General features: G+C 38.4%; 1 protein-coding gene across 15 annotated transcripts in view; it reads right to left on the bottom strand.

Annotated features, from left to right (window-relative positions):
* Positions 1-16266, bottom strand: part of SNAP91 (synaptosome associated protein 91) — a 150951-nt gene extending 134685 nt beyond the window's left edge. For 3 of the 15 annotated variants that reach the window (XM_078155253.1, XM_078155262.1, XM_078155261.1), the window contains exons 1-2: positions 16159-16264; positions 14248-14407 (exon numbers count right to left, since the gene is read on the bottom strand). In XM_078155253.1, the coding sequence (XP_078011379.1) occupies positions 14248-14377 (130 nt within the window). In that variant the 5' untranslated portion in view covers positions 14378-14407; positions 16159-16264. Of the gene's footprint in view, positions 1-14247; positions 14408-15208; positions 15298-15335; positions 15427-15806; positions 15902-16150 lie in introns of those variants that run through there. The other 12 variants (XM_078155263.1, XM_078155265.1, XM_078155258.1 and 9 more) reach the window with 10 other exon arrangements.
* Between the last annotated feature and the right edge of the window lie 1179 nt (positions 16267-17445).

Genomic DNA, 17445 nt, shown 5'->3' with positions numbered 1-17445 from the left:
ATTTATTCTGCAAATGCATCCCAATGTCCTCCATGCCTTACCATATGTACTGCCTCTAGGTCCTCCAAACTCCCAGACACTATCATCTAAGCCTAATGATGCAACCTAAGGACCCCTGAACTATATGTTGGTCTTGCTACTACACTCTTAGGACCTCAAGACCTTTCCATCTGTCCTGCAACTCATATTTCTTTTATGTATTATCTTCCCTAAATGGAGTGTAAATAAGCTCCTTGAAAGAAGGGACTGTCTCACTCAATTTATATCCCCAAGATTTAGCACAGTGTTTGGGACATAATAATTGTTTAATAAATGTTTTTAATTCATTCATTAAAAAACCCAGAGGCCACCAAATGTTTACCAAAAAATAAATTTTTGTAGTCTACGTCCTTTTTATTTGAAGCTAAGACTATCATAAGAGTACAAGATATTTACCATAAAATACACAGAATCATCAATAAGTAATGTCAATTTTCCATTTTTAATGTGACACCTACTATACTAGAACAAAATTATAAGATATAAAGAAGCTACAGCTAAATGGAAGAATGATTAACTCTTCTCAGAAAGGCAAATAAAAGAGCTGGAAGAGTTGGTTTTATCATGCACCCAACAGTTAGAAGAAACATTTCATGGGACACTAACTAGGTCATATCATATTAAGAGTGTTCATGATAAATGTTTGCAAAATACCTAGCAACAAATGCACAAACTCATGGAAAGAGTAGAGAAGGCAGAGAAATTCTAAGAAAAACTGGATAAAACCCTCCATTTAAATCTATACTTTAATACCTGGTGGGCACAGGGTATAGGTCTGTGAAAATATTGGAAAATATGTTCAAGATTAAGAAATTAAAGAGTACAAAAGCTAGTTATGAAACAAGTCCCATATTATATATCATGAATATGTTATTCAAGAAGAGAGTTAAGAAACACAAAAAATGCCATCATAAAAAATTTTAAATACAAGAAGTGAGTAGTTAAATCTCATATGAATATTAAGCAAGGAATAATTCAGAAAAATGTATTCTCACCAGAGGTATTTGCTATTGTCATAGAGGAAGTCCAAATGGAAGTATGATTCCCTACAGATGAAGAGGTCTTCTCTTACTTAAATATGACAGGATGCTGATTGTTCCAAGTCCCAGAACACTGGTCTAACTAGATGCATAGGAAAAAAGCAAGTGGATCAGAGTGTCCAGATAAAGATATAAAACTGGAAAAAGACTAACACAACTAGTCCATAAATATATATATTATGGACAGAAAGGCAGTATGAGATCAACGAGGCCCAGAATTGAAGGCTGATCAGCTAGATGGTGCAGTGAAGACAGCTCTGAGCCTGGAAAGGAAGACCTGAGTTAAAATCCAGCCTCAGATACTTACTAGCTGTGTGATCTAGGGCAAGTCACTTAATCTCTGTCTGCCTCAATTTCCTCAGCTGTAAAATGGGGATAATAATAATACCTACCTTCTAGGGTTATTGTGAGGAGCAAGTGAGATATTTGCAAAGCACTTTGCTCAGTGTCTGGCACATCATAGGCGTTTAATAAATGCTTATTTCCTTTCTTCCAGAAAATATAATGCCCTTTTAATTACCACAAGCTTTCCGCTCCCTCTAAAAATGCCCATTGACTAAAATCAATATTCTTCTGGTGATATTGTATGACTATAAATCACATAATATCATGGTCTCCAAGAATCAAAATGTATGAGCCATCTATGAGTCAATATAGAGATGAATGGGGAGCACATGCAGGCTACAGGACTACAGCATATTATCACTGCCTAATTGCACACAATAAGTGGTATAAAAAGAGATATCATCAGAGAGATGTATCATGGGAAAAGGTGATAAACTGGTCAAGTAATGAAAGCAAGAGATAACTAAGAGATAGCCTATATACTGTATTAATATTCAAATAATGTAAAGGGACTTACAGCAAGATCCTAAGCATGGTAAGCAGAACTACTGCATAAAATTATTGAAGGATATACATAATAGTTGCACAAGATGAAAAGTATGGATGTGTTGCAATCTGAAACACTAGGGGAAGTACCAGCAAGGAATAAAATTATGTCTTCACTAAAGTACTGAAGTAACTACTACACATAATAAATTTAGTATTAAAGATTTAGACCTGGAAGGCACCTTAAGGATCACCTAGTCCAATTCCTTCATTTTATAGATCAGAAAACTGAGGCTCAGAAAGTGAAATGACTTACCTAAGTTCACACCAGTATTAAGTTATAGAGCCAGGATTAAAACCCAGGTACTCTGATTCTAAATCCAGGGCATTTTTTTTATAAGTTCAATGGTCACCAACACCATTTCTCTTTTTCCCAACAGAAGCAGATATGAATTCAGAAATTTCTGCATTTTAAGTAAATGTAATTTCTCGATCTATACGAACAGGAAAGCCATGATATGGATTATTTTAAAAATAATTTATTTGGTTATGAGATTATAGTTAACTATGAATGTATCTGAAGTACTATGAATTACTAGAACAGACAAATGGGACTATGCAGTAAAGGTCTAAAAGACCAGACTCTCTATCTCTTTCTTCTGCTAGTAAGATTGCATCACCCTCTCAGGCCTCTAAAGCCTTTTAAGCAGAAAAAAGTCAACAAAGATTCTTAACAAATGAGTTTAATGTGTAAGAAACAATTAGAGATAGAAGGCAAGAAGCAATTATTAAGTGGTTACTACATGCTTAGCTCTGTGCTAATTGGAGGGAAACAATTATAAGCAAAAGAGAAAAACAGTCTCTACCCTCAGAGCATAAATTTCTTTCTTTCTTTCTCTCTTTCTTTCTTGTTTTTTTAGGCAATTGTGATTCAGTGACTTTCCCAGGGTCACATAGCTGATAAGTGCCAAGTGTTTGGTCTGAAGCCAGGTTTGAACTCAGATCCTCCTGACTTCAGGACCAGTGCTCTATCTAATGAACCATCTACCTGCCCCAGGAAACTTCAACTTAAATAGGGGAAAGACAAAACACACACAAAAAGAGCTATACGGGGTAGGGGGTGGGGAGAGTCTGGAAGGTTATAATCAGGGCCAGCAAGGGAATGAAAGTTGACCAGGCTAGGTTCCTCCCCAAAATGGAGTACCTAGGAGAAGTTCACCAATGAGGGATACATGGTAGAGAGATGGTCCACGAAACAATATTTTAAAATGACAAGCATCTGTTTATGGTTATTTCCAATTTGGTTAATTGAAAGTTAAATGTAAAGAGAAGTATTTCATAAGCAAAGACTAACAGAATAAGAATTGAATAATAATAATAATGAGAATAAGAGTTGTGAGAATTACATGTGTAGCAAAATATTTCTTTAAATCAACATAAAAATACCTATGTAAAGTCCAAAATGGCATTTAAGGTCCTCAACAATCTGATCTCAATCTACCTTATCTCACATACACCTTCCTTTTCTCTAGACCAGAGGTTCCCAAACTTATTTGGCCTACTGCCCCCTTTAAAAAAATTATTCAGTGCTCCCCTGGACTTTCTTTAATGCTTTAATGGTTTTTTGAAATTTGCATCATTTCAAAAAAAATATTTTTTGAAAATGCCGCATCTTAAATTTAATAATATATTGTAAATTTGTGGGTTTTTTCCTACATTGAAATTTTGATGATGCAATACTGCATCACGTAACTGTATCATATGGTAAACAAGTCATTACACACACATATTCCAGTGGATGCATATTGGACTTCCCGACAACGTACGACACGGTTGTCTGCCAACACCTGCTTGTTAAGACCTGTCAGTAGACTTTACCACTGGACAGTTATAACTTGCATTTTGTGTGTTTATTTGGAAAATAATGTAATCACTACAACTTTAACTCTGTCACACAACAGATGAAACACGTATGAATGGATTTTCAAAATTTTCTTTTCTCTTCTTTCCTTATACTTCCACCGCCTCCTTATTTTTATTCAATGCCCCCCAACTACCACCCCCTCTTAGATTGTTCTAGCACCCCCTGGGGGTGGTATCACCCACTCTGGGAACCTCTGCAGACCAAGTAGACAACCTGCCACTCCCTCAAATATATCCCAAACTTTTCTACTTCCACCAGTTTGCTGAAACTATCATATAAGCCTGAGCTGAACTCTTTCTTTCACTGTCAAGCTCCCATGCTATTTTCTTCATGAAGTGCTCTCTGATCCTCCAAGAGATATGATCTCTTCTTCCACTGAACTCCCACAGTACTTTAGTTTATACCTCTTACTTACTGATTAATCAGTTTCTATTTTATATCATAGTTTATAACTAAGACACATCCTACATACTGTATTAATATTCAAATAATGTAATGTTTATCTTCTTTTTGTTAAAATATAAATGCAGTTCAATGTTTACAGTGGCATAGGAGTTGTTTTTGTTTTTCTACGTCTGGCTGTTTGGGTCAAAACTCTACAGATTGTCACCTTAGTATCTGAGAAGAACAAAATGTGGCCCAGAAAAAGAAAAATAATGCCCAGCTTACAACTAGGTACATAACACCAATGTAAAGGACCTACAGTTCTCAACTCCCTGATCTCAACTCCAAGAACAATATTTTCATCTTTTCCTGCCATTTATGCCTCACATATTCACGTGTTCAACAGGTGCTTGCTAAAGGCATTCCCTTCATCAGACAAAGCTCAATTCATGCACTGTGATAAGTTTGTTTCCCTGATCACCTAAGCTCATAATGATTTATTTCTCTTAACTGGTATAGCACTTTTTGTACTCTTCATTTAACAATGATCACTCATTGCTTTTTGTAACTATGTTTTGCTTAGGTGAGGGCTGATCAAAAAAGTTCTTTGATAAGCATCCAAGATAGTGAGCTTTTGGCAATTTTGATTGTATTTCCCTATAGAGTATAAGGTCACATCCCATGGAGTCCTTCAGGTTTTCACTGATGGGGATTGCCTCCAACATGAATTGGGTTTTTTTTTTTGCCCTTTCAAGTGGTCTAATAAAGGTGAATCTTCATTAAGGCCCAAGGCCCTTTTTTCTATCCTTCATGGCATATACCAGAAGCCACATGTTTCTGCTCACATGGCCTAAGCTAGGAGTTCCTCTATTAGAGGAAAGGGGTATTTCCTTGCCAACGTTATTCTTCTTGAAAAAACCAAACTGCAAGTAGACATAAGATCCTTGAAGGGGGGGCAATTTCATTTTTGTCTTTATAACTTTAGTAAGTGCTTAATAAATGTTTACCTTCTTTTTGCTAAAATATAAATGCAGTTCAATGTTTACAGTGACATAGGAGTTGTTTTTGTTTTTCTATGTCTGGCTGTTTGGGTCAAAACTCTACAGATTGTCACCTTAGTATCTGAGAAGAACAAAATGTGGCCCAGAAAAAGAAAAATAATGACCAGCTTACAACTAGGTACATAACACCAAGCCTACTGCAAGAATGAAGCCACAGGGAAGCCTTTACTCCCTGTTACTTGTTTCCTTACTTTGGATCAGAGCTCACAATTTCTATACAATCCTAGCAAATTATGTAAATGCGTATGTTGTGACTAATGTGATATAAAGCCATCATTCAGTTTTCAGTACCTGTATCTTTTTGTTCTAACAATTTCATGGTTTATTCATTTATGAAAGCATTTCATAATGTAGGTCACAAGCATTGTGATTTGCTTGAGGTTCTCAAATTGTAATGTTCATGAAGCTAACCTCTTAGAAAACTATATCTGTCCTTGGTGCCTCATTCCTAAAATATGGGGAAAAAATAAAATACTGACAACAAAAAGTTGACATTGACAACTAATTTTCTCCACAACTGATGATCAGCAGTAGCAACCATCAGCTATCTCCCTCTTCTCCCAAATGCTAAAGAAATGAGGTTAAGCAAAGCACACTTTCTTTCAAAGTCTAAATTCCAATGCACAATGGTTTCTACACCATACTTCACAGGTCTGGAAAACATGCAAATACTATGAAGGTCAGACATATATTAACAGATGTCAACTAAATAAGGTAAAAATATTTTGTCTTCATATTATGTTCTAGTGAAATGAATTAATTGGTCAGATAAAGCAACATTAACATAAAGAGTCTAAAATTTCCTTTTGCTGATGTTAATATGAGTAAGAGATTTTCCCAGCTGGTGCTTGGTTAGTTTTCTTTAAAAAACAGCATCAAGCCCTTTTTGGGTGTGTTATGGTAGGGATTCTTTGTGCATGGATTGAACTAGGTCCCTTCCAACTCTCATATTCTGTGATTCTGATACATAAATGATGCCTCAAAAACAGGGGTTCTTAACCTTTTTATGTCATGAATCTTTTTGGCAGTCTGGTGAAGTCAACAGACCCTATCTCAGAATGTTTTAAAAATATATATGTATGTATATATATATATATATATACACATACATATGTATATATATATATGTATGCAGCTACATACATATATACACACTGAAGAAAATGATAAATTTTGATTAGAAGTAAAGATATATATATATGTGTGTGTGTATGTGTATAGATAGATAGATATTTTTTCTCTATATAAGTTCATAGAACTGAAATCTATATGAACTGCTTGGGGTTAAGAACCTCTGTTATAGAGAAACTGAAGCAACTATACTCTGAAAAATGTTGGGTTTTCTTAAATTTAAATATTTTTACTTGAAATCTTGTTGACATTCCTAACTTAATAATGTTTTCCTCCCAAAAAAAGATAGTTCAGTAAGCTTCCAGTTTACTGAAGTGTAAGTTACAAATTTACGGAATTCAAATTAACAATATATTACTATATAAAACATTTCACAGCTCCTAAATGGAATCTATAATCACCCAAGAGTTTGACCTACCAACACATGAACAAAAACCCAAATAGCTGGAGAATGTCTATTGTACAGACTATATCATGCATTTGAATAGACATATGATAGAAATGGCCCATCAGCACATATATCTTGAATACACAATGTGGAAGGCCAATGGAGTAGGACCAAAACTGAATAGCAAGCTGGACTACATTTTGGAAATTATGCAATGCTTTTAGTGAATTAAGGCTTCTCCTTGAAACAAATGTTCATCTTTTAAACATCAGTATTGTTCTAGTGATGCTATACAGCTGTGGGTCATGAAATGTTACAGTTCTCCAAAAATTAAAATCGAATGTTGGGCAAAGGACAACAGAGAGGCACAGAGTGGGCAAGAGTAGGCTGTGGCATATTACTAATTATGACCTATGCTGAAGAAGTAACAATCAATCAATGAGCAAGCCTACATTCCATCAGGGAGAAAGCATGCATTTTGTGGGTATTTGCATGTCTGTGTACAAATACAAAAGAAGTAGAAGATAGTTTATAGGAACATAGATTTAGAGCTTAAAGGGATTTTAGAAACCAGTGGGTCCAACCTCCTCATTTTAAAGATGAAGAAACTGAGCCTGAGAGAGTTAAGTGACTTGCTCAGGGTCATAAGTGCAGGAGGCAAGATTTGAATCCAGGTGTTTCTCAGCAAAGGATAGCCAAGGAATGCTCATATGTTCCATTGGTATTCACATAACGTAAAGATCTGGAGAAAGGCCCTTTGGCTTGGCCCTCTACACAGAATTTATGGAAAATATGAACAAGATTCATTTCTCCTCTACAGTTACCTTTCATCCATTCTGTATCTTCTACATACCTGTTTATATACATGTTGTTTCCCCAAGTAGAATGCAAGCACTGTGAGGACACTAGCAGTGTTTTTTAGTACTCCTAGCCCTCAGCATTATGCCAGGCACATATTAAGCTCTTAATAAATGCTTGTGAATTATGATATGCATATATTCACATATTAATGAGATCACAAATCTATAAATATTTAAAAGTGTAGGGGTATGAGTATGAGACTGTTTCCATAAATCATACACAAAAATCAGTCTATAGCCTTATAATTTCAATTTCAATAATGATAACTGATACTCTTAAATGTTATGCCTTAGGCAGCAATTTTTCCCTAAGATTTTATAATACAACACTGTGGATATAAGTAAACAACTACCATTGATATTGGCTTTAGCATTATATATACATGCAAGAAATTTTAGAAGATTAATTGAAGTTGAAGAGCAATTAAACTATAAGCTTCTTATGTCAAATGCAATGTCTTAAGATTTTTCTTTTACCATTCCTAGCAGGCTATTAAAATATAATAGTAACTTAGTGAATATTGATTGTGTTCCCTGATTTCAAATTTTCATTTATAGTAAGAATCCATTCATCTTGTGTCTAGTGTTACATTAGTATCTGGTAAACTTCTCACTACTTTTACTACTTCCATTTAGTTTTTTAAATCAATTTTGACTTATTTTCATATTATGATTCAAAGAAATCCCTGACTAAATTAGCTATTATATACATAAATATACAACAGATGGGCTCCTGAAAAGTTGTAAGCAAACAGAGTTTATGTAAATCAAATAACATTTTAATGTCCTGGAGAACTACTTTAAAGAAATTGATAATGAATCCTTTTGTAAAGTAAATTATTCTCAATTTTAAATATTCCAAAAATTAATGTAATTTATTCACTTTTTATAAATCCTTTACAGATAAGATGGAGGCAGCTGTAATTACAACATAAGCCTGGAACATATTTCCTTTAGTAGGCTACTAATGGCTATTAGCATTTTACCACATCATAGCAAATCCTCCAAAGGCTTTATAAGAATTAAAGTGATATTAACTCTTTCAATAAAGTAAACACAGTCCAGCCCTCCAACACCAAATGTTTTCACTGAAGAAATTATGTAGACAAAAATGTAATGTGATTTCTCATTAAAATTAGATAGCAAAAACAAGTTAAGAATGAAAGGTATTACAAATGATTAAGAACTCAAAATATCCGTTTAGTTTACGTAACTAAATGGAATCATAATTATTTTTAAAAATCAATTGGTAGATTAGAATGAAAAGTATGGGTAGAAGTACTATTTTGTAGCACTAGTCATAATTTTTAAATCATCTTTTATGCCTAGCAAATTTTTATTTTAAAAAATTAGTTTCCTATAAGCTCTAGTTATATGGAGATAAGATTTAAACTTTCATTTTACTAAATCAGTGCTCAATTTAAGATTACCGAACACAAAAATAGCACACAAGAGCTGTTACTGAAACAAAGATACAAGGGAAAGATTGTTTCCTTTTTTTCTTTTAATGTATTTCTATCCTCAGTGCCCCACACAAAGTAGGTGCTTAACAAATGCTTGTTGATTGTTACTTTCATACTTTCCATACCTGTGTAATGTAGTAGGAAAAGTCCTGAACTTACACTTTCAAAACTGAGTTTTCTGCCCCAGCTTCAAAAACTCACTAGTCCTGTTACAATGAGCATGTTTATGTCTTTGAGCCTCAAATCCCTCACTTATAAAAGAACAATGATATTTGAACTACCTATCCCATAGGATTGGGACCACATTACTTTGTAAATCTTCAAGTGCTATAGAAGAATCAGTTGTTATCACGATTATATTTTGCAATGGATCTTAAAGGTCTTTGGGTATATCAGAAAGGAATTTGGATAATGATCCTAAATACCAATTTTTATCACTTACTTGGATTATCATTGCTATTGAAACAAATATGAAGTCAGAGTAGTTTAACAGTGCTTACTATATGAAGAAAACTTTTATGAAATGGTACATCTAAGATAACTAAGGTTCATCATGTATTTTTAATTAATACCTGCTAATTACAGGAATACCATTATGAATGAAATGCTTTTCTCCAATAAAATAATATTTCATTCCAAAAAGCAAAATTTAGGAACCAATCTCTATACCTTTCATTTCCATCCAATCATTTAATTCCTGCCCAAATATTAACAATGCTCTTATCAAACCTACAAACTCAATATGATTTGACAAAGAAAATGGAGTTCAATCTTCATTAAATTTGCAGAAAATGAACTTCTTTTCTTTTGAAATGTGTGTTCAAAACTAGTGGTAACCAAGTACTTAAAATAAATCAATCAACCTATTTTAAAAAATGGACAAACTTTCTAAACAGCTTTAATCTTAGGCATCCTATTTACCTTACTTCAACTCCAATCAAAAAGGATTGTGTAAAAAATTTTTTTTAAAATTTCTTGATCAACCAGGTTGGCGGGGGGAAGAAACCATATGCACTGCCACCTTAAATATTAAACATTTATTTCACAAATGAATCCCAAATTCATGCACTTCATCTGACATGTTACAACCAACTTGTTTTTATCCAAATTATTTAGTTTCAATTCCAAATATTAAAAAATGTATCATGATGCAAGTCAGATTTTTCCTTGATATAGGCATTCTATTTATTCCAAATTCCAGGTATATATAAAGCACAGTACTTAACCATTAATCTATAGAATCCCACATTCTTAATATAATATTAATACAATTTAATATACCACATGCCTAAAATTCTCTCAGTTGCTACTTTGAACCATTAAGCTTTGGTCATCCAATGACAGATGTGCTTCATCTATGTTCTTGAAGTTATATCCTAGTCCTTTCAAAGCAGAATTGTTTCATTTTTTTTGTCTTTGTATAGGCAGTGCCAGGTGTGATTGGCACATAGTGTTTAATAAATACTTATTGGTTGGTTAATTAAAATTCAAAAAAATCAAAATTCAAACTATAGGACACTACTGGTCAAAAGAATCCTGCAGTGACTTATTTTTATAAAACAAAGCCTTTGTTGTATATCTATATGTATGTACTTACATTCTAATATACGTGTGTTTATGTATACATATAGTATACACAAAGTAAATTGGGGGGAGAGGGTTAAGAGCCACTTGGGAGGATCAACAAAGGCTTTCTGTAGGTGTCACCTGAGTAGAGTTTTGAAGGAAACTGGAAATTCTAAGAAGCAGAGGTGAAGTGAGAATGCATCCCAGGCAGAAGAGAGTGCCTGTGCAAAGGTACAGGGATGTGAAATGAAAGTGGCAGGTAAATAACAGCAGGAAGGTCAGTTTGGTGAGGGAAGTAACATGAAAAGATAGGAAAAGTAGGTTGATACTGGGTTGCAAAGGGCTGTAAAAGTTAAAAAGAGGATCATCTATCTGTTACTAGAGATAATAGGGAGCTACTGAACTTTAGTGAGCAGGGGAGTGATACGGTAACATTTACTTTGGTAGCTGTATGGAGAACAGATTATAGAAGAGAAAGCTTTGAAGGCAGGGACATCAATCAGGAGGCTACTTCAATACCTCAGGTGTGACGTGATGAAGGCCTGAACCAGGGTGGTGACTATGAGAAAAGGAGACAGTTATAAGAGATATTGTGCTGGGTATAAAACTGTAAGACTTGACAATTGATTAGATATGTGAGTAGAAGGTGAGTGAGGAGTTGAGAAGGACACCCCACTTACAGATGTGAGTGACTGAAAAGATTTTGGTGACCTTGACAACAACAGAGAAGTTTATTAGAAGGGTGGATTCTGGGGAAAGATAGCAAGTTCAATTTTGGATACATTTGGGATATATTTACACAGTTAGAAAAGCCTCTTGGACATTCCAGTTTGAAATGCACAACATACTGGAGCTCAGTAGAGGGACCTAGGACTGGATATCTAGATTTAGGAGTAATCTGCACTGAGATGACAATCAAACTCATGGGAGCTAATGAGGTCGCCAAGTGAGAGATAACAGAAGAGGCACAGAACAGTCTTAGTGAACATCCACAGTTAGAGGAGGTAATATGGATAATAAATCAGTAAAGGAGACTAAAAATGAGCAATTAGATCAGAAGAAGAACAATGAGTAGTGTCATGAAAATTCAGGGTGGGGAAAGCATCCAGAAGGAGAGAGTGGTCAATATTGTCTAATATTACAGGGACATTTAGAAGGATTTCAGCAAAATTAAACTACTACCTCTCCTTAAACTTAACAGTCTATTTTCTGGCATGGGAGTATTCCTTTAAGCCATGCCTTCCCCCATACCTGGAATTCACTGCCTTTTCAACTCCAGAAACTTCCTACAAAGCTCAGCTGTCACTTCTTCCTTGAAGACTTCCTTGGCTCTTCTAGCTGTTAGTACTCTCTTTCCTCAAATTAACTAATATTTAACTTATTTATATACATGAAGAACTTAAGTTCCTCAAAGTGAGTGACTATTTCCTTTTTCTGTGTATCCCTAGCACCTAGTATACTACCTTCCCTGTAGTATACTGTAAACAAACTGAATGTCTGTCAAATTTGAATATATAGAAAATATGACTATAACATAAAAAACACTGTAAATGAGAAGAGTAGAATGTTAAGATTAACAATGCAAACTAATTTAATAAAGATTATTGATAATGTACAGAAAAAAACAATGCAAAAATCAAATGCTTTTATTTCCTTTATTAAAAAATGACACGTGCTACTTGAAGCTACACACCTCTAAACCATTCCATTCACCAGTTATTTTTGAAAATAATGGAAAGAATGTTCTCATTCTGCATAATTTTTACTAAGCTTTTCCAGATCAAAAAATTCCCCAAGAAAAATAAAATGATAACACCTAAAAAAAGGGCTAACAAACTTTACTATTACTTCCAATGATACCCCTAATTCTATGTGAAATATCATTCTCCCATCATTCTTTAGTTCATCCATAAGTCTTTCATAATTATCAGGTAAAATTCTTGTACAAATGAAATGAAAGCTATTCTTTGAAATAAATCTGACATTTCTGCATAATGTTATTTAGTATTTTTGTAATGTTTTATAAATATAAATTTTACAATTTTCAATACAAAAATTTTTATTAAAAATCATTAAAAGGGAGATACACTCCTTTTAAAGTCCACGAGTAACATATGGGTTAGTTTATCAGGTGGATAGTATATTAAATGAGTCCATAATTTTCATCATGTAAGCAGCAAAACAACTAATTCACAAATTTATAATTCTCAATTACTTGTTTAATATCATACACTACATAGCCCCATCCATATTATGTTGCTTATACCATAAAGCATATAGTAAAACATATATATTACAAAGCATTTATTAAAAAAGATTGAGTTTATAGCTCTCAGATAAATCTAAAAGGAAAAATTATTCAATATTATAAGGCCAGAGGAATGGACATACTTTAAAACACTGTTCTATTTTGAGTATTGGCAAGTTTGTATTTATGCTGCTAATGGGTCCAGGGGTAAATGCTAATACCAGTGTGTGAGAACAGCAATTCCTTCCAGAAACAGAATCCAAATAAGAGTAATACAACCTAGATAGTGCAATTCCTGACCACCCAGTACCACCCTTTCAAAATGATGAAGGAAAGTTGGGATCAGATTGTTGATAAAATTTGTCAATGGCAAGAATTTATACATGGCAACAAGTTCCACTGAAAGCCCTAACTAGGTCCAGCAGAGAATAAAAGGCAATTTTGGAAAATATCAATTGTGTAGCTTCTTACACAGAAATCTCTGCTCACACAGGTACACAGGTAAGTCTTTTCCTTTGAGATTGTTTCCACAGTATTATTATTATATTTCTTTATTATTCCTCCAATTAAAATTAAGATTTTACTACATTAACTGAGTCAACAAAAATGTTTTATCATTTCAGCAGTAGTTATTTAGAACGAGTCTGAAAGTTTTCCCATAAGGTCATAAATATAAAAAAAATATATATTACTTCAAAATTCTGGGAAAACTTCCATTTTGTATCACAAAATATAATCTACAAAAGGTTCTTCCACATGCAAAATGAAGTATTTCTATTAACACTTGCAAAATGCATTTTCAATGTTCAGTCACAAAGGCCAACTAGGCTCTCAGAACAAAACACACACAAAATGAAAATACAAAAAAAAACACCCCGGCCTAAAATGCATTTAAAGTCACCTGGGGTGTTCATCTTTTCTTTCTGAGTTGTAATTGTACCACCCCAGAATTTCCTGAAGTAGCCAACTCTTAAAACAAACAATAACAAAAACCCACAACAAAAACTGTAAGAAAGCAGTGAAGCTTGATTCTCAAATCTCTCAATAGCTCACATCAGACTTCAGCTTTCTACACTACAGCCTCCCCTTAGTACAGAAATTGAAGACCAAAAGGAAGAAAAATATAACTGGTAGGATATGGAAAGTAAAGAAGCCACTCAAAGACACTCTGCAACAGCAGACTTTAAAAGATTTCCACAGCTGGGAATACCAAATGCTGCGGCATTATTGACAGTAAGCCTAGACAGCCTCTACTTAGTCTCTGGAGTGTCTTTGGCATGCGCATATCCCGCTTATATAAAGAGATGCTTACAGTCCAGGTGCTTTTTCTTGGGCCCCATTACTTCATGAGTGGTTGCTTTGCAGACAGCCCTTGCTACAGCAGAGCCAGTCACGCTGTACTGAGCAGCCGCGATTCGATCTGTGAGCGTTTGCCCCGACATCTTCGGCTGCTGCTTCTACTGCCTCCTCTTCTGCAAGAAAGAGCAGATAGATGGCCTCTTCATTAGCCCAGGGCTCCTGCCTTTGGGCAACAAGGGCCTATCCCTCTCCGCAGCCTCCCTTCTCCACCCTAGAAGGACCTCTGTAGGCACTGTCCCAGTATCGCAGTCCCAACAGAACTAGAGGTTGTAAAGACGCGTCCATCAGCCTGAGATGCACCCACAGAAAATGAACTCATTATGGGTGCACTAATCTTGGGCTTTTCTCTACCCTGCAATATACCCTCCTCCTTTTTTTGCTTCCCCACCATCTCTAAGTCCTCCACCCTCTTGTCAATCAGCAATTTTTCTCCCCAACCAGACAACCTTATTCCACACTAGACCCTTCAGGTTTCAGGGTTACTCCCTAGGCACTGTACCCACAAGGCGACCTCCCCACTGCTGCTGCAACATGCCCTTACTCCTCCCCCACCCTAATCCCCAAGAGGCTACGGAGACGGACTGAATCGGATACCCAACCTCCGCCGCCCTGCCCTCCCCCCTCCCTTGATGCTGCTTCGGCGGCTGCAGCTCCTGCAGCAGCAACGGGATCTTCCTCTTCCCATCTCCTCTGAGCTGGAGATTATCGTTGCATTGCGCCATATTATGCCCTCTCTCCCCGTTCTCAGCTGCCACCCCCTCCCACATCCTTAATCCCTCCTTCCCGCACCCCTTTCCTGGTCCCCTTTATGCCCCGACCCTGCCTCCCCCCCACCTCCCACCGCAGCCCTCTCAGGGCTCACTGCAGGGGGCCCGCCCTGGGAAGGAGTGGTGGGAGGGCTCGATGCGGCTCACCCTTCCCGGGTGCGGGAGCCAAGGATCCTCCCGACCCCCCACCGCTCCTCGAGGGTGGGAAGGGGCACCAGGCCCTTGGGCGGTGGGGGGTGCCGCACCGCACCCGAGCCGGTGGCGGGGGGCGGACCTGTCACTCCCCGCCCGCCTCCTTCTGGGGAAGGATAATCGCCTCCGACAGAGCCCTCTGAGGAGGCGCGGCGCGGCACGACGAGGTGGGCACAGCCTGAGCCGGAGAAAGAAAGAGGGGAGCCGGTTGCGGGCGGTGTGCAGACGGCTGCCGTGTAGACAGCCAGCCGCAAGAGTCCGTTACTCGCCCCCGCCCCCACCCCCACGGCGGCGCTGCAGCTGCCACGGCTCCCGCCGCTCCCGGGCCGCGGGGGAGAGACAACGTGCCCGCCCGCCTGCCGGTCGGTCGGCCGTCCGTGGCCTCGGGGCGGAAGGAAGGAAGGAAGCCGGCGGGTGGGCAGAGAGCGGGCGGGTGTCTCGCGCGGAGAGATGTCTCCTGAGCTCCCCCGCAGCGCTTGGCCCTACTCCTTCGCCCCTATGGCGCCCCACCGCCCAGGCCCCCAGCCCTCCCGCCCCGGGGTGCAGCATGTACCAGCCCGCCGCTCCCCGCCGCCGCCGCCACCTCCACTGACGCTGCCGCCGCCGCCGCCGCCGCCGCCGCGTCTCTCTGGCTCTCCCCGGCAGCGTCCCCATCCCCCCGCCCCCACCTCAGCTTTGGTTCCTCCGACAGAGTCAGGTGACAGGCGCGGACAAACCGGTGCAAGCCCCTCCGCCGCGAGGATCTCCGGAGCGGGTGGGGCGCGCGGGGTGGGTATGGGGGGGGGCAGCGCGAGCGCTAGCGCGAGCCCCAGCGTGAACCCCAGCTTCCCCGGTGCCCTCTCCTCCCCGCACCTTCCAGACACACAGACAGACATGCATGCGTTCATGCATACATACACACTCACACGTACACCTTCCTTCGGTCCCCGCTAGGCTTGAGCAGCTTTCCCAGGAGCGGTCTTCACCGGGAAGCGAGCATCCTCTGAAAGGCTGTGCTGGAGAGACTGGGAGGGGAAGCCTCACCTCCGGCCCTTCCCCTCCTCTGGCAGCATGCGCACGCGCAAGCCGACCGCCGGCTCCCGTGCACCTGCCTTCCCGACTCCGCAGCAGGCACCGGGCGGACTAGAGGAGGACCGCCGCCCCGAGCCCCCAGCTCCGCGCCTGGCTGGTTTCGATGCTAAGTGGGCGAAGGCCGATGCAAGGGCAGAGCCCCACTGCTGCCCGCTGGAGGGCAGTCACACTGTCTCCTTCGTTGGCGCTAGTCATGGCTGCCCGAGCCACTGCTGGACAGTTCTGCTGCATTTCTATCTCTGCCCGACAAAAGCCACATGGCTCTAGTGCTGGCGCGGGTGGGCACATCTCAGTGCGGGTGTTAACACCTGCCACATTTGCACCATGTATTTAAACCTGGAAAAGTAGCTTAGAGGACCTCTAGTCCAACACCCCACCCCCAATTTTACAGGAGAGGAAACTGAGGCCTGGGAGTGAAAAGTGACCAACCCAAGGTCACACAGGCAGTAAAAGGACAGATAACTGCTGGCAGCCTGAACTTGGAATAACAAAAAATCATAATAGCACAAATGTGTTGCTTTTAGGTTCACACAGCAACCCTGTGAGGTAGGTATTGGACAGTATTAATGTCCTCGTTTGACAGAAAATTTGCCCATAGTAAATAGCAGAGTCAGGCTCTGAGCCCATATTTCTGGGGTCCAAGTGACATGCTTCAAGACACCGCAGTCCTCTCAGGAATAAGTAGAAAATTTGTTAACTAGGGTCCTGATTAGGGTTGATAATATTTGCAAATATTTATTGTATGAAATTAAGCCTCTGGTGTTAGTACCTGTCAGTGATGGGGTACTTGGATTTTATAAATATGCTTGAATTGGCACTTAAATGGCATGGGACAAGCCAAGCATTAATATTCATATAGTGATACTTTTAAAACCCTATTTTGGATCTTAAATTCACAGTAAAATATTTTGTCTTCAATTTATGAATGTTAATTTTCATTACCTCCTCCTATAGGCAACTTCTGTCCAAACTTCAGCCATAATATGACTTCTTTATTTAGGTTTTATGTATATTCCTTTTATACCTATTTATCCACTTATCCTCTGTTCCCCTTATAACTTTCCATGGCAGCCCTTTGCTCTGTGTTCTGTTGGTGCTCCATAAATAATGGTATTTATTCA

This window comes from Phascolarctos cinereus, unplaced genomic scaffold (assembly GCF_003287225.1).
Source record: "Phascolarctos cinereus isolate Bilbo 61053 unplaced genomic scaffold, phaCin_HiC Scaffold_5;HRSCAF=322, whole genome shotgun sequence".
In the NCBI taxonomy this organism is placed as follows: domain Eukaryota; kingdom Metazoa; phylum Chordata; class Mammalia; order Diprotodontia; family Phascolarctidae; genus Phascolarctos; species Phascolarctos cinereus.
Note: the sequence above shows the minus strand (reverse complement) of the source record. Positions and strands in the feature narration are given on the sequence as shown.